We start from the raw sequence: 17,157 nt of genomic DNA, 5'->3' as shown, positions 1-17,157 counted from the left end.
CAAAAGGTTTCATAATTAACCATTTCTTTTTGTTTCTTTTACAAATTGTTGAGCAAATGAAAAAGGAAATAAATTTTAATTTTTTGCCTTCTTTATTTTGAAGCTGCGATGTTTTTTGGTTTATCTTTGCACTTGTAATCCCCGAGAGATTTTGTTTCGCAATTTCTCATTTTAACAGCTTGAGGATGTGCCAGCATTAATGGTTTAACCATTAAAATTCTGTTGGAAAAACTAATTTCATATTCTGTGAAAACAGAAAACCTGAGTCGACATCCCCCTCCTGCCCCTCTTCTGTAAGGATGACAATTGTGGAGAATTGTTTTTCTAGTGGCTGATATGATAATCGCTTCTTAACGGTCATGTGAACCGAATAGCAAGAGCATGAAATAAAAACCAAAAAAAAAAGTGGAGGCCACCTAAAAGAGCCGCAACGCGCTTCGACATGCAACCAATGACAAAACCCAAACCCAATACAGAGCCATAAACACATGTCCGCCAACCACTGCCACCATTGCCACAGGCATTTAGAGGACAAATGGATGGAGGGAGTGGGTAGGGACAGGTTTGAGGCTTGTTTGTTTGTTGGTAGAGGCTAAAAAATAAAGAAAAACAAATTCGAAAAAAGCAGCAAATTTTCAAGTTGACTGTAAATGGAGAGGGATATGCATGCATGGAAACAAACCTTCCAGCATGGCAAGGAGCACCACCAGTTATCACATATTTACATGTACACACTTATTATTTCCTTTGTGTATGTATCCTAGGAAAACATGATATTGACAGAAAAAGTTTTCTTGTATCTTTTTTGTTTTTTTGTTTCGAAGAAAAGATGAAAACACAAAACCCAAGATGAGGAAATATTTCTGAGGCAAAAAAAAACATCATTGCCCTGAATTCCACATCAAAAAAGGTTCGGCTTAATAATTTTTTCAAAAAAACCAACAGAGAAAAAATCGTTGATACTTAAGGCACATTTTTGACTCCCGAATATAGTCGTGGATTTTTTAAAGATATATATTCTTCTACCAGGACCAATAAACAATAGTCGTGATCTTTTCAGGATTCTTGTCCCAGAACAAAATGGGCCTTCAGCTCTTTTATAAAAATTCCCTGGCCTTCGGCTCGTCAATAAAGACTCCCCGGACCTTCAGCCCGTCTATAAAGACTCCTCGGGCCTTCAGCTCGTCTATAAAGACTCGGAGGTCCTTCAGCTCGTCTATAAAGAATCCCCGGGCCTTCAGCTCGTCTATATAAAGACTCCCTGGCATTCAGCTCGTTTATACCAACTCCTCGGCCTTCATTTCGTCAATACCGGCTCCCTGGCCTTCAGCTCGTCTATAAAGACTCACTGGCATTCAGCTCGTCTATCCTGAATCCCTGAACTTCAGCTCGTCTATAGCGACTCCCTGGCCTTCAGATCATCTATAAAGACTCCCTGACCTTCAGCTCGTCTATAAAGACTCGGAGGTCCTTCAGCTCGTCTATAAAGACTCGGAGGTCCTTCAGCTCGTCTATAAAGACTCGGAGGTCCTTCAGCTCGTCTATAAAGACTCGGAGGTCCTTCAGCTCGTCTATAAAGACTCCCTGGCCTTCAGCTCGTCTATAAAGACTCCCTGGCCTTCAGCTCGTCTATAAAGACTCCCTGGCCTTCAGCTCGTCAATATAGACTCCCTGGCCTCCAGCTCGTCTATAAAGACTCCCTGTTCTTCAGCTCGTCTATAGAGACTCGCTGGCCTTCAGCTCATCTATAAAGACTCCTTGGGCCTTCAGCTCGTCTATAAAGACTCCCTGGCCTTCAGCTCGTCTATAAGGACTCCTCGTGCATTCAGTTTGCCTTCAATTCATCTATAAAAGACTCCTCGGGCCTTCAGTTCGTCTATGAAGTCTCCTCGGGCCTTCAGCTCGTCTATAAAGACTCCCTGGCCTTTAGCTCGTCTATAGAGACGCCCCGGCATCCAGCTCGTCTATAGAGACTCCTCCGGCCTTCAGCTCGTTTATAGAGACTCCTCGGGCCTTCAGCTCGTCTATAGAGACTCCTCAGACCTTCAGCTCGTCTAAACCGACTTTCTGGCCTCCAGCTCATCTATAGAACCTCGCTGTCCTATAGCTCGTCTCGTTGGCTTTTAGCGTGTCTATAGAGACTCGCTGGTCTTCAGCTCGCCTTTAGATATTCGCTGGCCTTCAACTTGCCAATAGAGATTCGCTAGCCTTCAACTCGCCTATAGAGATTCGTTGGCCTTCAGCACGAGTATAGAGACTCGCTGTCCTATAGCTCGTCTATAGAGACTCGTTGGCTTTTAGCGTGTCTATAGAGACTCACTGGCCTTCAGCTCGCCTTTAGAGATTCGCTGGCCTTCAACTTGCCTATAGAGATTCGCTGGTCTTCAACTCGCCTATAGAGATTCGCTGCTCTTCAGTTCGCCTATAGAGACTCGCTGGTCTTCAGCTGCCTATAATCTCGCTGGCCTTCATCTCGTCTATAAAGTCTCCCTGGCCTTCAGCTCGTCTATAGAGACTCGCTGGCCTTAAGCTCGTCTGTTTAGACTCTCTGGCCTTTAGCACGTCTACAAAAAATACCTGGCCTTCATCTCATCTATAAAGACTCCCTGGCCCTCAGCTCGTCTATATCTTAAAAATCTTGCAATAAAATACTTGAAATAAATTCATAAATTTCAAAATATTAACAAAGCTATTTATGATATTCGCAAGCGTTTCCACTGCTCTCTTATGGCACTCAAAACGGTTCTCAATTTCTTTTCAATAAAATTGCAACAAATAAATCAATGAAAGAACTATTTAGGGCCATTAAAGATAGATGGTGATGACGATGGCGATGATGACGGCGATAAGGAAATCAGCTTTAATGGCTAAGAAACGAATAGACGGCAATAATAATGCCAACACCCCTGGCTTTCTTCCGCTCTCAATAGCAAAAACCCCGCCATCGGCCCATTTGGTAACCAAGAATGATAACAAAATAAGAAAAGGAAAACTTGAGGTGGCGTTTTTCTTTTCGAAGAAGACTAATCCAGATGTGGGGGCTGAAGAAAAGAAAGCAAAATAAATAAAAAACGAGGCATGGTAACAAAATCCCCAGCCCCAATGGTACCCTCATGACCCTCCCTACCCCCAACAGAATATGATGTAATAAAATTTAATTTGCCAATAAAATTGCGAGGAAAAGGTGTGATACAACATGACTAAACGATAAAGCAAAACAATAATCTGCAAAAATTACAAATACAATGTTGTTGCATTGGCCGGCCAATAAATCAAACGCCAAGCAAAGAAAAAGAGGTAAATGAATCGATTCTCAAATTGATTGGTTGGGGGGGAAATGTTCTCAAAAAAAATATTTATATTTTCAAATTCATTTCAATTATCTCCCGTCTCTGGTCTTCTGGGCCAATTTAAGTAACAACATTTGGCTTCCATAAAAGCACACCACTTGACAGGTTGTCCCACTTGGCCAACAAAACTAACATTTTATCATGTCAAGTGTCAGCCCATGGTCGTCGTCCTGCTTCAACTCTTAGCCCGTTGTGTTGGTTCTACTGGTGCCAGGAAATAGAGACGAGTTTTTATTTTGCCATACTCAACATCACTGAAAATAAACTTTGATTTGATAAGCTTGGGATTTTTTTTTACTTCTTTACTTTGATTTTTCAAACAATTGTTGGTTTCCTTTGCTGTTTTCGACATTTATCTTTTTCCATTGATTTTTGTTGTTGTTTGTTTTTTTTTTGCGGCTACAGCATAAAATCAATATTTTCTTATGTCATGTCGCAAATTTGTGTCATTTTAAGGAGAAATATAATACTATGAGACTGACATTTATAAGGATACCCGGGGAGAGGGATATGCAAGGCTATAGGCTCTATCTGATTTAAGACGAGCTGAGTTCTATTTAGAAGAGTTGAAGTGCCAGGGCTTCTTTATAGAACAGAGCTGAAAGTAGTATGAACACTACGAACGACGAAAAGGGATTCTTTTTTAATGACCAGAAATGTCTTTTTGGGCGACCGACGAGCAGCAGAACAGAGAGTCTTTATCGACAAGCAGGAGGTCAGGGAGTCTTTATAGACGAGCAGGAGGCCAGGGAGTCTTTATAGAATAGCAGGAGGCCAGGGAGTCTTTATAGGCGAACAGGAGACTAGAGGAGTCTTTATAGACCCGCAACTCGTCTATAAAGACTGCCTGGTCAGGGAGTCTTTACAGACGAGCTGCTGGCCAGGGAGTCTTTATAAATGAGCTGCTTGCCAGAGAGTCTTTATAAACGAGCTGCAGGCCAGGGAGTCTTTATAAACGAGCTGCAGGCCAGGGAGTCTTTATGGAGGAGCTGCAGGCCAGGGAGTCTTTATGGACGAGCTGAAGGCCAGGAAGTCTTCATAGACGAGCTGAAGGCCAGGGAGTTTTCATAGACGAGCTGAAGGCCAGAGAGTCGGTATTAACGACTTAAAGGCCAGGGAGTCGCTGTTGACGACCTGAAGGTCCAAGGAGTCTTTAAAGCCGAGCTGAAGGCCCGAGGAATCCCTATTATCGAGCTGAAGGCCCAAGGAGTCCCTAGGGGCGAGGTGAAAGCCCAATGAGTCTCTATAGACGAGCTGAAAGCCCAAGGAGTCTCTAGGGACGAGGTGAAAGCCCGATGAGTTTCTATAGACGACCTAAAGGTCCAAAGAGTCTCTATAGACGAGCTGCTGGTCACGGAGTCTTTATAGGCGAGCTGATGGCCAGGGAGGCTTTATAGACGAGCTGAAGGCCCAAGGAGTCTCTATAAACGAGCTGAAGGCCCAAGGAGTCACTATAAACGAGCTGAAAGCCCAATTAGTCTCTAGAGACGAGGTGAAGGCCCAAGGAGTCCCTATTATCGAGCTGAAGGCCCAAGGAGTCTCTATAGACGAGCTGAAAGCCCAAGGAGTGTCTATAGACGAGCTGAAAGCACAAGGAGTCTCTATAATCGAGCTGAAGGCCCAATTAGTCTCTAGAGACGAGCTGCTGGCCAGGGAGTCTTTATAGACGAGCTGCTGGCCAGGGAGTCTTTATAAGCGAGCTGCTTGTCATGAGTCTTTATAAACGAGCTGAAGGTCAGGTAGTCTTTATAGACGAGCTGCTGGCCAGGGAGTTTTTATGACGAGCTGAAGGCCCAATGAGTCTCTATAGACGAGTTGCTGGCCAGGGAGTTTTTATGACGAGCTGAAGGCCAGAGAGTCTTTATAGATGAACTGCAGGCCAGGAAGTCTTTATAGATGAACTGCAGGCCAGGGGGTCTTTATGGACAAGCTGCAGGCCAGGGAATCGCTATTGACGACCTAAAGGCCAGGGAGTCGTTTCAGATGAGCTGCAGGGCAGGAAGTCGCTATAAACGACCTGGAAGCCAGGGTGTGTCTATAGACGATCTGCAGGCCAGGGAGTCTATAAATACGTGCTGCAGGCCAGGTGGCCTTTATAAACGAGTTGAAGGCCAGGGAGTCTTCATTAACGAGCTGAAGGCCAAGGAGCCTTCATTGACGAGCTGGAGGCCAGGGAGCCTTCATAGACGAGTTGAATGCCTGGGAGTTTTTCATAGACGAACTGAAGGCCAGGGAGTCGGTATTAACGACTTAAAGGCCAGGGAGTGGCTATTGATGACTTAAAGGCCAGAGAGTCTTTTAAGCCGAGCTGAAGGCCCAAAGAATCCCTACTATCGAGCTGAATTCCCAAGAAGTCTCTATAGACGAACTGAAAGCCAGAGAGTCGCTTTAGACGAGTTGAAAGCCATAGAGGCGCTTTAGATGAGCTGAAATCCCAAGTAGTATTTATAGACAAGATGATGAATCTCAAGGAAGTAAAAGAAATCTTGACAGAGGCGATACAAGGAAATCTTTATGGAGGACATGGAGGCATGGATGTGTTTAATGATGATATTAAGGTCAATAAGCGTTTACAGGCTGATAGCAGCCAAGAAATGTTGAATGCTATATAACACTACCTTAATAGTTCCTGTGTGGATGACCTTTCGATCTGAAGATATATCTGCATAGACGAAAAGGTGTTCCAACATTACTAAAAAAGCCAAATTTTCGCCATTATAATTTTCTTGTGTTAAATCGAACGGAACTGGTACGTCTGGGAGAGAACACGGAAATCGGGGACGACAATGTTTTTTTTTTTATGCAATTCCTCCACACAGAAAAATGTCGGTGTCGGACCACAAGTTATTCAAAAATGGTTTCCAATTAAATTTTTAGTTTCGAAAATGCCATTCAAAATAAAAAATAATTTACAATCTGCCGTAAAAGAATATAACCTTCCAAACTGCCAGTCCAATTAGAGAATACTAAAAATTACTATCGCAAAATGTTTTGAAAAATACACAAAATTTCTTATCAGCAATTTATTGGAACATTTGCAACACAGAACTATTCTCCCCCCTCCAATTTACAGGCAGACACATAAAAATTCCGAAAAAAAGTCATTTGTCTGGAACTGAAGTTTTTTTTCTTCTTGGGCCAGCAACGAATTGCAAAATGTGATATCAAAATAACTATATGGACGGTACGGACGGAGGAGGGCTGCTATAAAAGATTACAGTAATAACAACGACAGCAACAGCAACAAGAAATGAACATTAAAGCGCAAATGTCACTGAAAACGCACACAAACACACACGCGCGCACACACACATACAGAAAACATAAATAATTACAAATTAGAAATGTCGCTGCTATGTCGTGGCGTAGAAATAATTAAAAATGTTATGTATGTATGTGTTTATGTATTTATGTATGTAATACATACATACATACACACATACAGAGGAATACCAACAAAATGTTGTTAAACGTTAAAACGTTTTTTATGCTCTTTATATCCAAGGTCTTTCTGTTAGGTTTTACCAGCAAATATCGACCGACCACCGGCAAAGAAAAGCGAAAAAAATGGTGACGTCGCCAAGACATGACGTCGTTTAGCAATTCTGCCTGCTCTTAGCCAGAAGGAAGAAAATGTTGTGAATTTCTCTTTTTTTAAAGAAAGCTAAGAAAAGAATGGAGGGCTGGGTAGAACACACCTCGACATTAGTAAATCCTAGAGCATAATTTGTTATATAAAAGAACATAAATGTGTATATCCAGAATGGTGACAATGCTCCATAATTGAACCGGTAGAAAGTATGAAAAGTAAAGTTGGGCGGGATCATCTTTGGAATACCCTACACCACTATGCATAATTATCAGAGCTACTCGTAGCAAATTTACGTCAATATTGGGATAGAGAATGATACCAATTATGACCGTTATTGAATACTTTTTATTAGAAATAGGATGGAGCTATGATCCAGAGACGCAGACATAAATGCATTTAAAAATAAATATGGCAGGAAATTCGGAAGAGGGCCCGGCCCCAATGCCCCACCTGTGTACGTCCCTGATGGTAGCTGCATATCCTAATCTGAATCGATTTCCTCTAAATTTATTGCATGTGACCTCTCGTATCAAAAATCATTGCTAAAGGGCGATTTTTTCAGCTACTGTCTTTTTGGCAACACTGGTTTAAGGAGCTCATGCAAGTTTCGTGTTTTGTTTCACTGTCAAGCATCTAAGGTTTGATCTATAATGAATACCATGAATGGTCTTGCCATATGGCTAGAGAGGATATATATAATTTAATACAGCCAAACGTGTAATAATGATTTAAGACCCTAGGTTCCTTTCGACCAAATCCCTTTCAGGACATTTGGAGTCGATCTAGAGATGTTCATCCGTCCATATGTCTGTCTGGCTGGTGCGCACGATAACTCTCAAAGAGAGTATCCGATTTGGAGGAACCTTAGTACATCGGAATATCATTATCAGAAAGGATAATTCAATCCCAATATTTGCATCAGTGCTAGGTCAGATGCAAAAATGGACAATGTCGGTCCACTCCATTCAACATTTTTAATAATTATAACTGTTATAAAATGTGATGGAATAGTCCGATTATCTTCAAATCACGCACATCACAATATTTTTATTAACCCAAAGTCTGGCGTGAAGATGGAATATATCGGTCCACTCGTTCTGTTATTTCGCCACACAGAGTCATCATTTTGAATATCCGTGAGTCTCATAAAACGCGAAATTAACATCAAATTCTATTCAGAATTGGTGCATATCTATATTTCCATTAATACAAGATCTGTTAAAAATATGGTAGAGATCGGACCATTGCTTCTGGTATCTCCCCCACAAAGGGTCAAAGTTTTGAATAACAAAAATGATTATAAAATCCGAAATAAGCATGCGGTTCTCTTCATACAGGGTGAGATGACAACACTGCATCCAACTTCAGACTGCTGTCATTTCCATGCCACTCGTCCGGCAGCTGTTAAAATTATTCCAGTGAAAGCTCATTATATTGTTTACAAGCGTACAAAAGCATTTGGGGGGGAATTTTCTAGAAAAAAAGTTATTCGTGATGGAATTCAAGCGTGATAGTGTGATTTCTTTATATTTGGCTGGACCAACCACAAGTGGCTATCGTTAGAGCACACCAGCATTTAAATGTGAATAAATCTTTTGTGTCTCTTACCATCGCTCGTTAGCGTGATACTGGTAGCGTAGCCCAACGTCAAAGAAGTGGATGGAAGAAAACAACATCAGCAGAAATGGTTCGAAAAGTAAAGAAGCGACTTGATCGAAACCCGCGTCGCAGTGGCCGAAATATAGCTTGTGATCTCGCAATATTCCATTCGGCAAATTTTGAAAATGAGCGCGGGGTAAAGCCATTTAAATTCCAAAAAGTGCAAGAACTTACATCGCAACAGAAGGAGAATAGACTCAAAAGAGTTAAAGAGTTACTTGGCTTGGCCGAAAGTGGTGAACTGCCGTATTTGGTTTTCTCCGATCGCCGATGAGAAAACATTCGTTGTCCAGTAGTTTGTAAGCAAACAAAATTATCGTGTTTACTTGCCAAAGAAGTCAGCTGAAAATGTGCACCTTCGGTTGGCCACCAGAACTCAAGCGCCGGCAATGGAGTGGGCCGCCATAATAGCCGATGATCGCTCTCCGCTCGTATAAATCGACCGTGGCATCAGAATAAATGCCGAATATTATCGCGAAAATATTCTGGAGGGTGTATTAAAACCTTGGGCACTCAAACATTTTGGCCACAGACCTTGGACATTCCAACTGGGCTCAGCACCATCGCACTCAGCATTTCTAGCGCACAATGGCCACCAGAATCTCCGGATACCAATCCGTTGGACTATTATGTCTGCAGTATTTTGGAAAACAAGATTGGCACTAAAAATACCAAAGTGCCGATCACCTCAAGCAAGCGCTTCGCCTGGAAAGGGCCAAAATACCACAGAACAACATTCGGGCAACGTGTAACGGTTTCATTGGCCGTGTGAACGCCATAATTCGTGCTAAAGGTAACCAATTCGAACCAATCTAAACTTATTCTAAAATCTTCACTTATTCTTATCCGACATTGTTTGCTTTCATTCAATAAAATTAAAAAAAAATGTAAAAATTATGGCTTTTGACTTTGTTACTTTTTTTTATTTCACCCTGTATAGATCTATTCCTACATTTACATAAAATTTAGAACAAATTAATACTTTTTGTACCCATTTCATTCCAGTGTCCATTTCCAAATTCGCCCCTTATCTAAACATTTCACATTTCCAGTGATTTTAATACCAAAATCCATAATTTCAGCTACATTTCCACAATTCATCCCAAATTGCTTTTTTACTGTTCCTTTTCTTTTCCTTGCTCAAAAGTATGGCGTTTGACTTTGTTGCAGTGTTTTTATCTCACCCTGTATATGGGAGCTATAGGTATATTTGAAATGAATTTTAAATTCCAAATTTCATAAACAAACTTCTTTTCTCCATCTCATCTTATTTCGTGTTACATTACGCATTTGTTGAAGAATAAAAGTAAAATCTGGTGAAGATATATGTGGGAGCGATATCTAAATCTGGACGAATTTCGACAAAATTTTTCACGTCTTATTTCATATACTTATTTCTGGTTTAAATTCGGTGGTATTTACTAATATTCATTCTATTTGGCTTTATATTATGAATTTGGGACACAATAAACCTGGAATCGGATAAAGATATACATTAAAATCTGAAAAGATTTTGTCAAAAAATTTTGTAGGTATTGCTAGGGTGTATCTGATATCTTCTTCCAAATATCATGGATATTGGGAACATATTACATCTTTCAGGTTGGTTAAAAGTCAAACCGGCTGCAAAATATACATGGGGGCTATAGCCATATCTGAATATTATTATGCATTTTGTCCTGTAATCGAATTTACTAGAGTTCGACCTTGGGTCCAACCATTGAACTGTGTTAAATTTTATCTTAAATTGACAATAAATGCGACATGGACTGGCGGACAGACAGACGGATATGTATAAATCCGCTCAGAATGTAAATCTTTGGAGATCATCAATCGGTTGCTTTCTGCATGTTGTTACAAAAATATGACCGCGGATATAATGCCCTCTAACACAGTGTAGAACTGCGACCCTTTTGGAGTAACATCAATTTATAAATCGAAATCGATTTGTTTAATAAAGGGTACCGTCAATGCATGTCGATCTCCTATACATAATTTGTAACCAGTCACACTATCTTACAGTCTATATCGAGTTTCAGTTGCGTACTCCTTAATCTGATCTAGGTTAGGTAAAAGGACGCACGGTTACCGTTTGGTAACCTACTGGAGACCTACTGGTCCATTGTGTTCATCCTAGAAAGAATAGTAAAAGAAAGGAATGGGTGATGGAAGAGAGTGAAGATAGAATTATAGAGTATGATCCACGGCTAAAGAATTTGCCGTGTCGTCTTTAGCCACTTGAATCTTCTGGCTAATTGAAGAATTACTGTAGGGTCAGTGTTAGAAAAAGAAGACAGGTCATGTAACACTAGTTCCCCAATAAACTTTGCGTTAATGAGTGCTGAGCAAGTGTTAGACTGTCTCAATTTCTTCTTCGTCTTGACAGATCCTACAGTAGTCAGTGTCATCGCTAGCCCATTTCGAGGTCATTGCCCTCACCTTACAGTTACCTGTGATGATACCCACCACAAGTTTTAAATCAGGTTTCAACAATGACAGTAGCGACTTTGTTCTCTTTTCCGAGAGTATGGGAAATGGTACAACCCATTTCGTCTAGGCATCTTTGTTGGATTCTCCCAGAGTAGTGTATGTGATTAACCTGTAGGAAGTGGCATAGTGGTGGTTTAACCGAGTTATTGACTTCAATGGTAGTTGATTCAGATCCTAGACTGGCCAATTCGACTGCAGACCAGGATCTAAGTGGATGAAGAGATGTTAAATAGGGTCCTCAGCCTCTGTCACGTGGTCTCACTATAAAAAATTTAATATATTTCATTAGCTTGGCTTAAAAATAAATAAAAAATCAAATTCCTATTCGCAGAGCATTTCTGTAAATTTAAATAGTTTAGAGACCCTCTAAAGCGGAACAGGTGGTCCAATTGACCACCTTAATGAGGAACATCGAAACAGTTATGTTTTGATTACTTTGGCCTCAAACCCCAGAAAAATAGAACTATAGTACATCAGTCACGTTTAACGAGGAAACGTGGACTGATCCTACTGATCTCTTGAATAAAATCAGTTGAAACAAATGAGATATATTTATATCTCATTACGGCATTTCCAATTAATTTTGTAACTTATTATTATCTTTTAAGTTGTTTATATTTAATATTTTTTTAAATTGCAAACACTTAACCTTCAAATAGCCCATCGAATGGTCGTGGTCTATAGGTCACAAGTCTTAGCCGATTGGTAATTACAACAACAACATCAGCATTACATTATGCCGTGTCTAGGCAATTAGCCCGGACACGTGTTGTACGAAAATCAATTGCCTCTCTATGCAAAATGGTCAAAATAATAAAAAGGCAGTTATATTTTGTATTTGCATTTGACAAACAACAACAACAAATGGTAGGAAAGTGGATGGATGGTACGCGCCATAATTGTCGCGCACACAATATTTGTTTTTATTATTGTTTCTTTTGGAGGGGCTTAGCAGATAAGACTGGCTATTGTTTTTTGTAACGGAAATAGAAATTAATGAAAAAAATACACCTTTTGGAAAGAAGGCCATTGAACGTCATGTTTCGAGATTCGAGTTTAGAGTTAAGTCTTTTGGTCAAAAGTGGAAAAAATTGAAAATGTGATTTTACAAGAAAATCGAACACTTATATTCAATTTTATGCGAAATCATAAATTTCATATTCATCTCAGATTTCTGGTTGTCGTAATGAATCTCTGGTTTGTTGCGCAAGTTGTGAGAGACAAAAGTATTAAAAATCGTGACCCTTTGTGGGTGAGGTACCAGAAGGGATTCGCAGATATATATCATATTCACACAAGATCTTTTATTAGCAAAAATCTTTGTGTGTGTAAAATTTGAAGAGAGTTTGATGCTTTCTTTGGGCTTTTTTTGACCCTTTGTCGGGAAGGTATCAGAAGGAGTGTACCGATGCATTCCATCTTCACACCAGACCTTGGGTTAATAAAAATATTGTGATGTGTGTAATTTGAAGAGAACCAGATGCTCTCAATGTTGACTCTTTGTGGGGGGGTACTTGGTGGAGTGGACCGATATTGTCCATTTTCCCACCTGACCTAGCACTGATACAAATATTAGAATATGCAATGTTGAAGCCAAATCGGATTGTCCTTTTTTTCTGTGTATCCAATTTTTTTCTTTGAAAATGTTAACATTTTGTGTGGGAGGTACCAGAAGGAGTGGATCGAGACGGGCGGACGGACAAACATCGCTAGATCGACTCCAAATGTCCTGAAATGGATTTGGTCCAAAGAGACCTAGGGTCTAAAACCGTTGTTTCGATGAGGCACGTTTTGGCCGTATCAAATGAGATATATCCTCTCTAGCCATATGGCCATATCCCATATGCTTTTGCAAAAAAGAAAAACTAAAAAAATCATTACAAATATTACAATAGACGGAAGAAAGAACAAAACAAAAATCACACCACCCACAATTATTATTATATCACACACATACTGGAAGGCCAAGGCGAAGAAGAACAAAAACAATGTAAAGCCCGGCTATTTTCGTACAGGTCGTAGCTTTCACCTGATAAATCTTAAATAATTTTTTAAATGCTGCCAATGGAATATTTACACACATGCCGATTGCACCAAATGGACCTTGACAAAGCAAATAGTTCAATTCAGCGAGTGCGGAAAATTTGGATGATAGTCATTTATTAAAAAATTGCCATCAAAAAAGGTGATAAACAATCTGTAATTTTCAGAGTGAATGGCAGCAATCTTCACGAAGTTCGAACGTGTACATAAGTGCATATTGTTACATATTGCACTGCCAAACCTACCCAACTCACTCCAGAAGATCTGTGGTTACAGCTCATTAAGGTAGCTGAATTCTTATACCTGGAGCTCGAACCAGATTAGCAGATTCCAATCATCTGCATGTATTAATGATACAACAACAACAAAAACCAAGTGCGAAAGACTTGATTTTATGCTGGATTCTGCTCCATGTGTTAAAATGCATCTAGTTTCGAGTTATATTAGACATTTGATGAAATTCGATGAAGAGATACAAGTGGATGCTTTATCTAATTCTAGAAGGATTTTGAGCAAAGTTTCAGGTTATTTCTAGGTTGTACGTTATGCCTGGAACTAGATATTATTGATATGAGAAACATATTACGGCTTCAAGTCGGTTCTTACAAAATTCGACTTATTTTTAGTAAATTTGAAATTCGTGGAAAATAAAGATGAAGTCGGATAAAGATATATATGGGAGATATATCTAAGCCTGTATTTGCCACGGATTTATCTAACAGATATAGAATCAAGTAATCAAGGTCGAAGCTATGGGTGAAAAAATCATTTTTAAATAATGGTAAAAGTATTAAAGTATCTGGATATAGATAACATGGACCAATATAAGAAACGTTCTGGCACCGGAGTTAACTTCGTTACCCTTTCTAAACAGATACGTTAGAAAATGTGGCTTAAATATTGAGAATGCCGAATATCAAGAGGTATCGTCATGTAAAATACATGAAATCCTTATGTGATTTGATAGTACGGTCCATATAATACAATGTTTGGAGAATATTTAATGCAAATGTTGACGGCAATTGCGTCTCAAATTGTTCATTCGCTTAGTCCAATTTTGCCATACTCTTTCTGAAATTTCGGTCAGGATCTCACAAAAAAGCTCCAGATTTGTCTTCCAATGTGTGAATAATGAAACAAATTCGCCTGTATAGCCATGAGCTTTACCATAGCCCAACAAAAAATAGTCTAAATCCATTAAATCGCACGATCTAGGCGGCCAAGTTATGAAATCCCAGTTCATGCAACTGAAACTCTTGCATTTGGGGGGAAAAAGTTATATCAACGCACGGTAGCACTCAGCATTCGGAGCTCCGTTACGATTCGCAGCACTTTGAAAAAGTCCGGATGATTTTCTCTGGATGCATTGGTAGTTTTTTCAAAGCTTCTGGCTGGTCTTCACTCCAAAATTGACAGTTCTGCTATTTCTAAAGCAATAATCAAAATAAAATATTCAAAATGTCGTTATTGGTAGGTTGTACCCTGATTACAACAACAAAACATTTTCGGGAGGTGGGTACATGCTTCCCGAAATTTAGGGTTCCAAATTTCCAAAACAAAGGGCTTGAGATTTTCTCCTCTGGATTATGTCCAAAACCTGCTTCGCGAGCCAAAGATTTTTAAAGTAGGCGGCTATCGGCCGGGGCTTGAGATATTCTCCTCTGATTTATATCCAACTACTGCTTCGCGAATCCAAGGTTTTTAAATTATTCGGCCTTTCTTCCCAGGGAAGAAAATCTCCAAATTTGGGGTCAAAATTCGTCATATTTGATATCACTCATATTGTTGATAATAAGGAGCCGAATGAACTTGAAGCCGCACTGGGGTTGCCATGTAAATGTTAAATTTTCCAAAGCCTATAAAAATAAGAAAACTTGCGTTTTGCTGGGCATATCTTCCACTTCCGAAAACGACATTCTAATCTGTACGTTGCCTAAATCCTTACATTTTTCACTTTTTTTCTTATTCCGGAAGCGATGTTGCAACATTTGCTTGCTTGGACAAGTTTTGCCCCATTATTACATTTTTCAGAGCATCTATTGGGAGCGTATCTATTTTTTTATTAAATAGACATTTTCTAGCTCCTTTTGCCAACTCTCTGCCTCCAGGTTTTAAAAATACTTTAATTTTTTACGAATTTTATCAATTACTGCAAAAAAGGATCCCCAAAATCGGCAAAACAAAAATCGATTTATTGCCAAAAAGGCCGACATCAGGATTTAGCGGTAATTCAAGAGAGCAATTAAAGAAAACGATAAACAACAACAAAATTCCAGAGAGGATGTAAAATAAGAACACACAATACACAAATTTATTCTTTCTTTTTTGTACCTACAAACGTGAGTGTAGGGACAATATTATGCAAGCAGAAAGGACATTGTTCCATAACCAAAAAAAAAAAGAACAGATGAAAGGAAAACAATAATTCTCTCATTTTCGCACTTTGACTTTGACAACAGCCGTAGTTGTTTTTGTTTTTCTTACAATTACATAGATTTGTACACATTTCTATGAATATAGTAAATTTCCGGTATATATTTATACTCACAATTCTTTAATCAGCATTTTGATTTAACTCTTTTTTTTTTTTTGTACTTTCTTTTAAATGGTATTTGTTGTTGGTTTTGTGTTGTTCTTTCTCTTCCTGGTAAGGTAGTAGCTGTTATTGTTGTGATGTAGTTTTATTTCTGTTGTTGCGCTTGTTCTTCTTTAAGATTTGGGGTTGAAGGGATTGGCTGGTTTTAAAAACACAAAATTTCACTTTTATTTTTATGGAATAATTAGAAAATATAATAATTTTACACTTTTTGCCGTTGATTTTACTTTAATTTGACACACTGATAGCAGTAACAGCGGCGTCTGCAATGACAGCGATAACGACGATAACACGATAACAATTTGACCAACTAGAAACGTTGCAGAGCAGCAGCAGCATTCACTTTCTGTGTTCTTGTTTTTGTTGCTGCTGTTTTTTGCGTATTCTTGTGTTTTGTTTTTTTTAATGGGGGGTTTTTAGGAGAGAGAGAGAGAGAAAAATAGGAAAAGGAGAATAAACTATAAGAAAAAAAGGGGAAATATATAAATGGGAGAATAAATTGTTAAATGAGCAACCCCAAGAGAGCGAAAGTCGCCAAGTAACTCTGAGCTGGCAAATGAAAGTAAATTTTGGAGTCAGCACAAGGCAAAAAATAACCGAAAAATTATGCACAACCAAAAAGGGTCAAAACGCTAACTTTAATTTTTCCAATTTTAATGTATGTAAAAAGCAATATTCCTCCTTTTCTTTGCAATCATAAAAACACAGTTCCAACTGGAAATGAAAAAATCCAATTGGATTATTTTTATGTACGGGTTTTTTTAGCTCTTCAATGAAAGAATTGCCGAAAATTGTTTTTTTCTTCTCGTTCGTTGGTCGTGGCTTTGATGACGTACGTTTCCGTGATTTTTTCTTTTTTTCTATTGCAATTTTTTTTTGTATTTTCTGCCACTATCAATCTCGTTGTCACACACACAGAAAAATACTTGTTTTTCGTCTATCGAAAAAAAAAACCATACACTTTGCGTTTACCCCGTTAAATCGCAAGTGAGCAATTTATGTTTTTCTTAATTTCAATTTAATTAATATTTTATTTCATTGATTTTTACACTTTTAACTCTTTTTCCTTACATCGATTTGCAGATTATTGTGTGTGTACTTCTAACCGCTCGAAATATCCAATGAATTTGACATGCTACTATGGCAGTGTTGCTAATATGTAAAGTTGAAAAAATCGATTGTTTCTGTCGAAAATGACATTTTTTGTTGACAGCACCATTGGCCAAAGCTAAATGTGAGCGTATGACGTACGATTTATGATAACTTCCCAAAATAATAAAAAAAAAAACTAGGTGCCATCAATGGTACAATAAAAAGGTAAAGGGCTAAGTACATAAGAAGCTTGAAGTCATGGCTAGGCATATTAATGTCAAATTATAATGGAAAACGACGGCTGGATTTTAGTGCGGCTCTGTAATCCCTTTGTG

The 17,157-nt window shown here is 39.0% G+C and overlaps 1 protein-coding gene across 4 annotated transcripts in view; it reads right to left on the bottom strand.

The window, feature by feature from the left end:
* The window catches only part of LOC101889625 (phosphatidylinositol transfer protein beta isoform), a 48,363-nt gene extending 31,431 nt beyond the window's left edge, over window positions 1-16,932 (bottom strand). For 2 of the 4 annotated variants that reach the window (XM_005178152.4, XM_005178151.4), the window contains exons 1-2: window positions 16,802-16,932; window positions 15,683-15,869 (exon numbers count right to left, since the gene is read on the bottom strand). In XM_005178152.4, the coding sequence (XP_005178209.1) occupies window positions 15,683-15,699 (17 nt within the window). In that variant the 5' untranslated portion in view covers window positions 15,700-15,869; window positions 16,802-16,932. Of the gene's footprint in view, window positions 1-15,682; window positions 15,870-15,936; window positions 16,092-16,801 lie in introns of those variants that run through there. The other 2 variants (XM_011292047.3, XM_011292045.3) reach the window with 2 other exon arrangements.
* Window positions 16,933-17,157: the final 225 nt, after the last annotated feature.

Source organism: Musca domestica, unplaced genomic scaffold (assembly GCF_030504385.1).
Source record: "Musca domestica strain aabys unplaced genomic scaffold, Musca_domestica.polishedcontigs.V.1.1 39, whole genome shotgun sequence".
In the NCBI taxonomy this organism is placed as follows: Eukaryota; Metazoa; Arthropoda; class Insecta; order Diptera; family Muscidae; genus Musca; species Musca domestica.
This window is presented reverse-complemented; position numbering and strand designations above follow the sequence as displayed.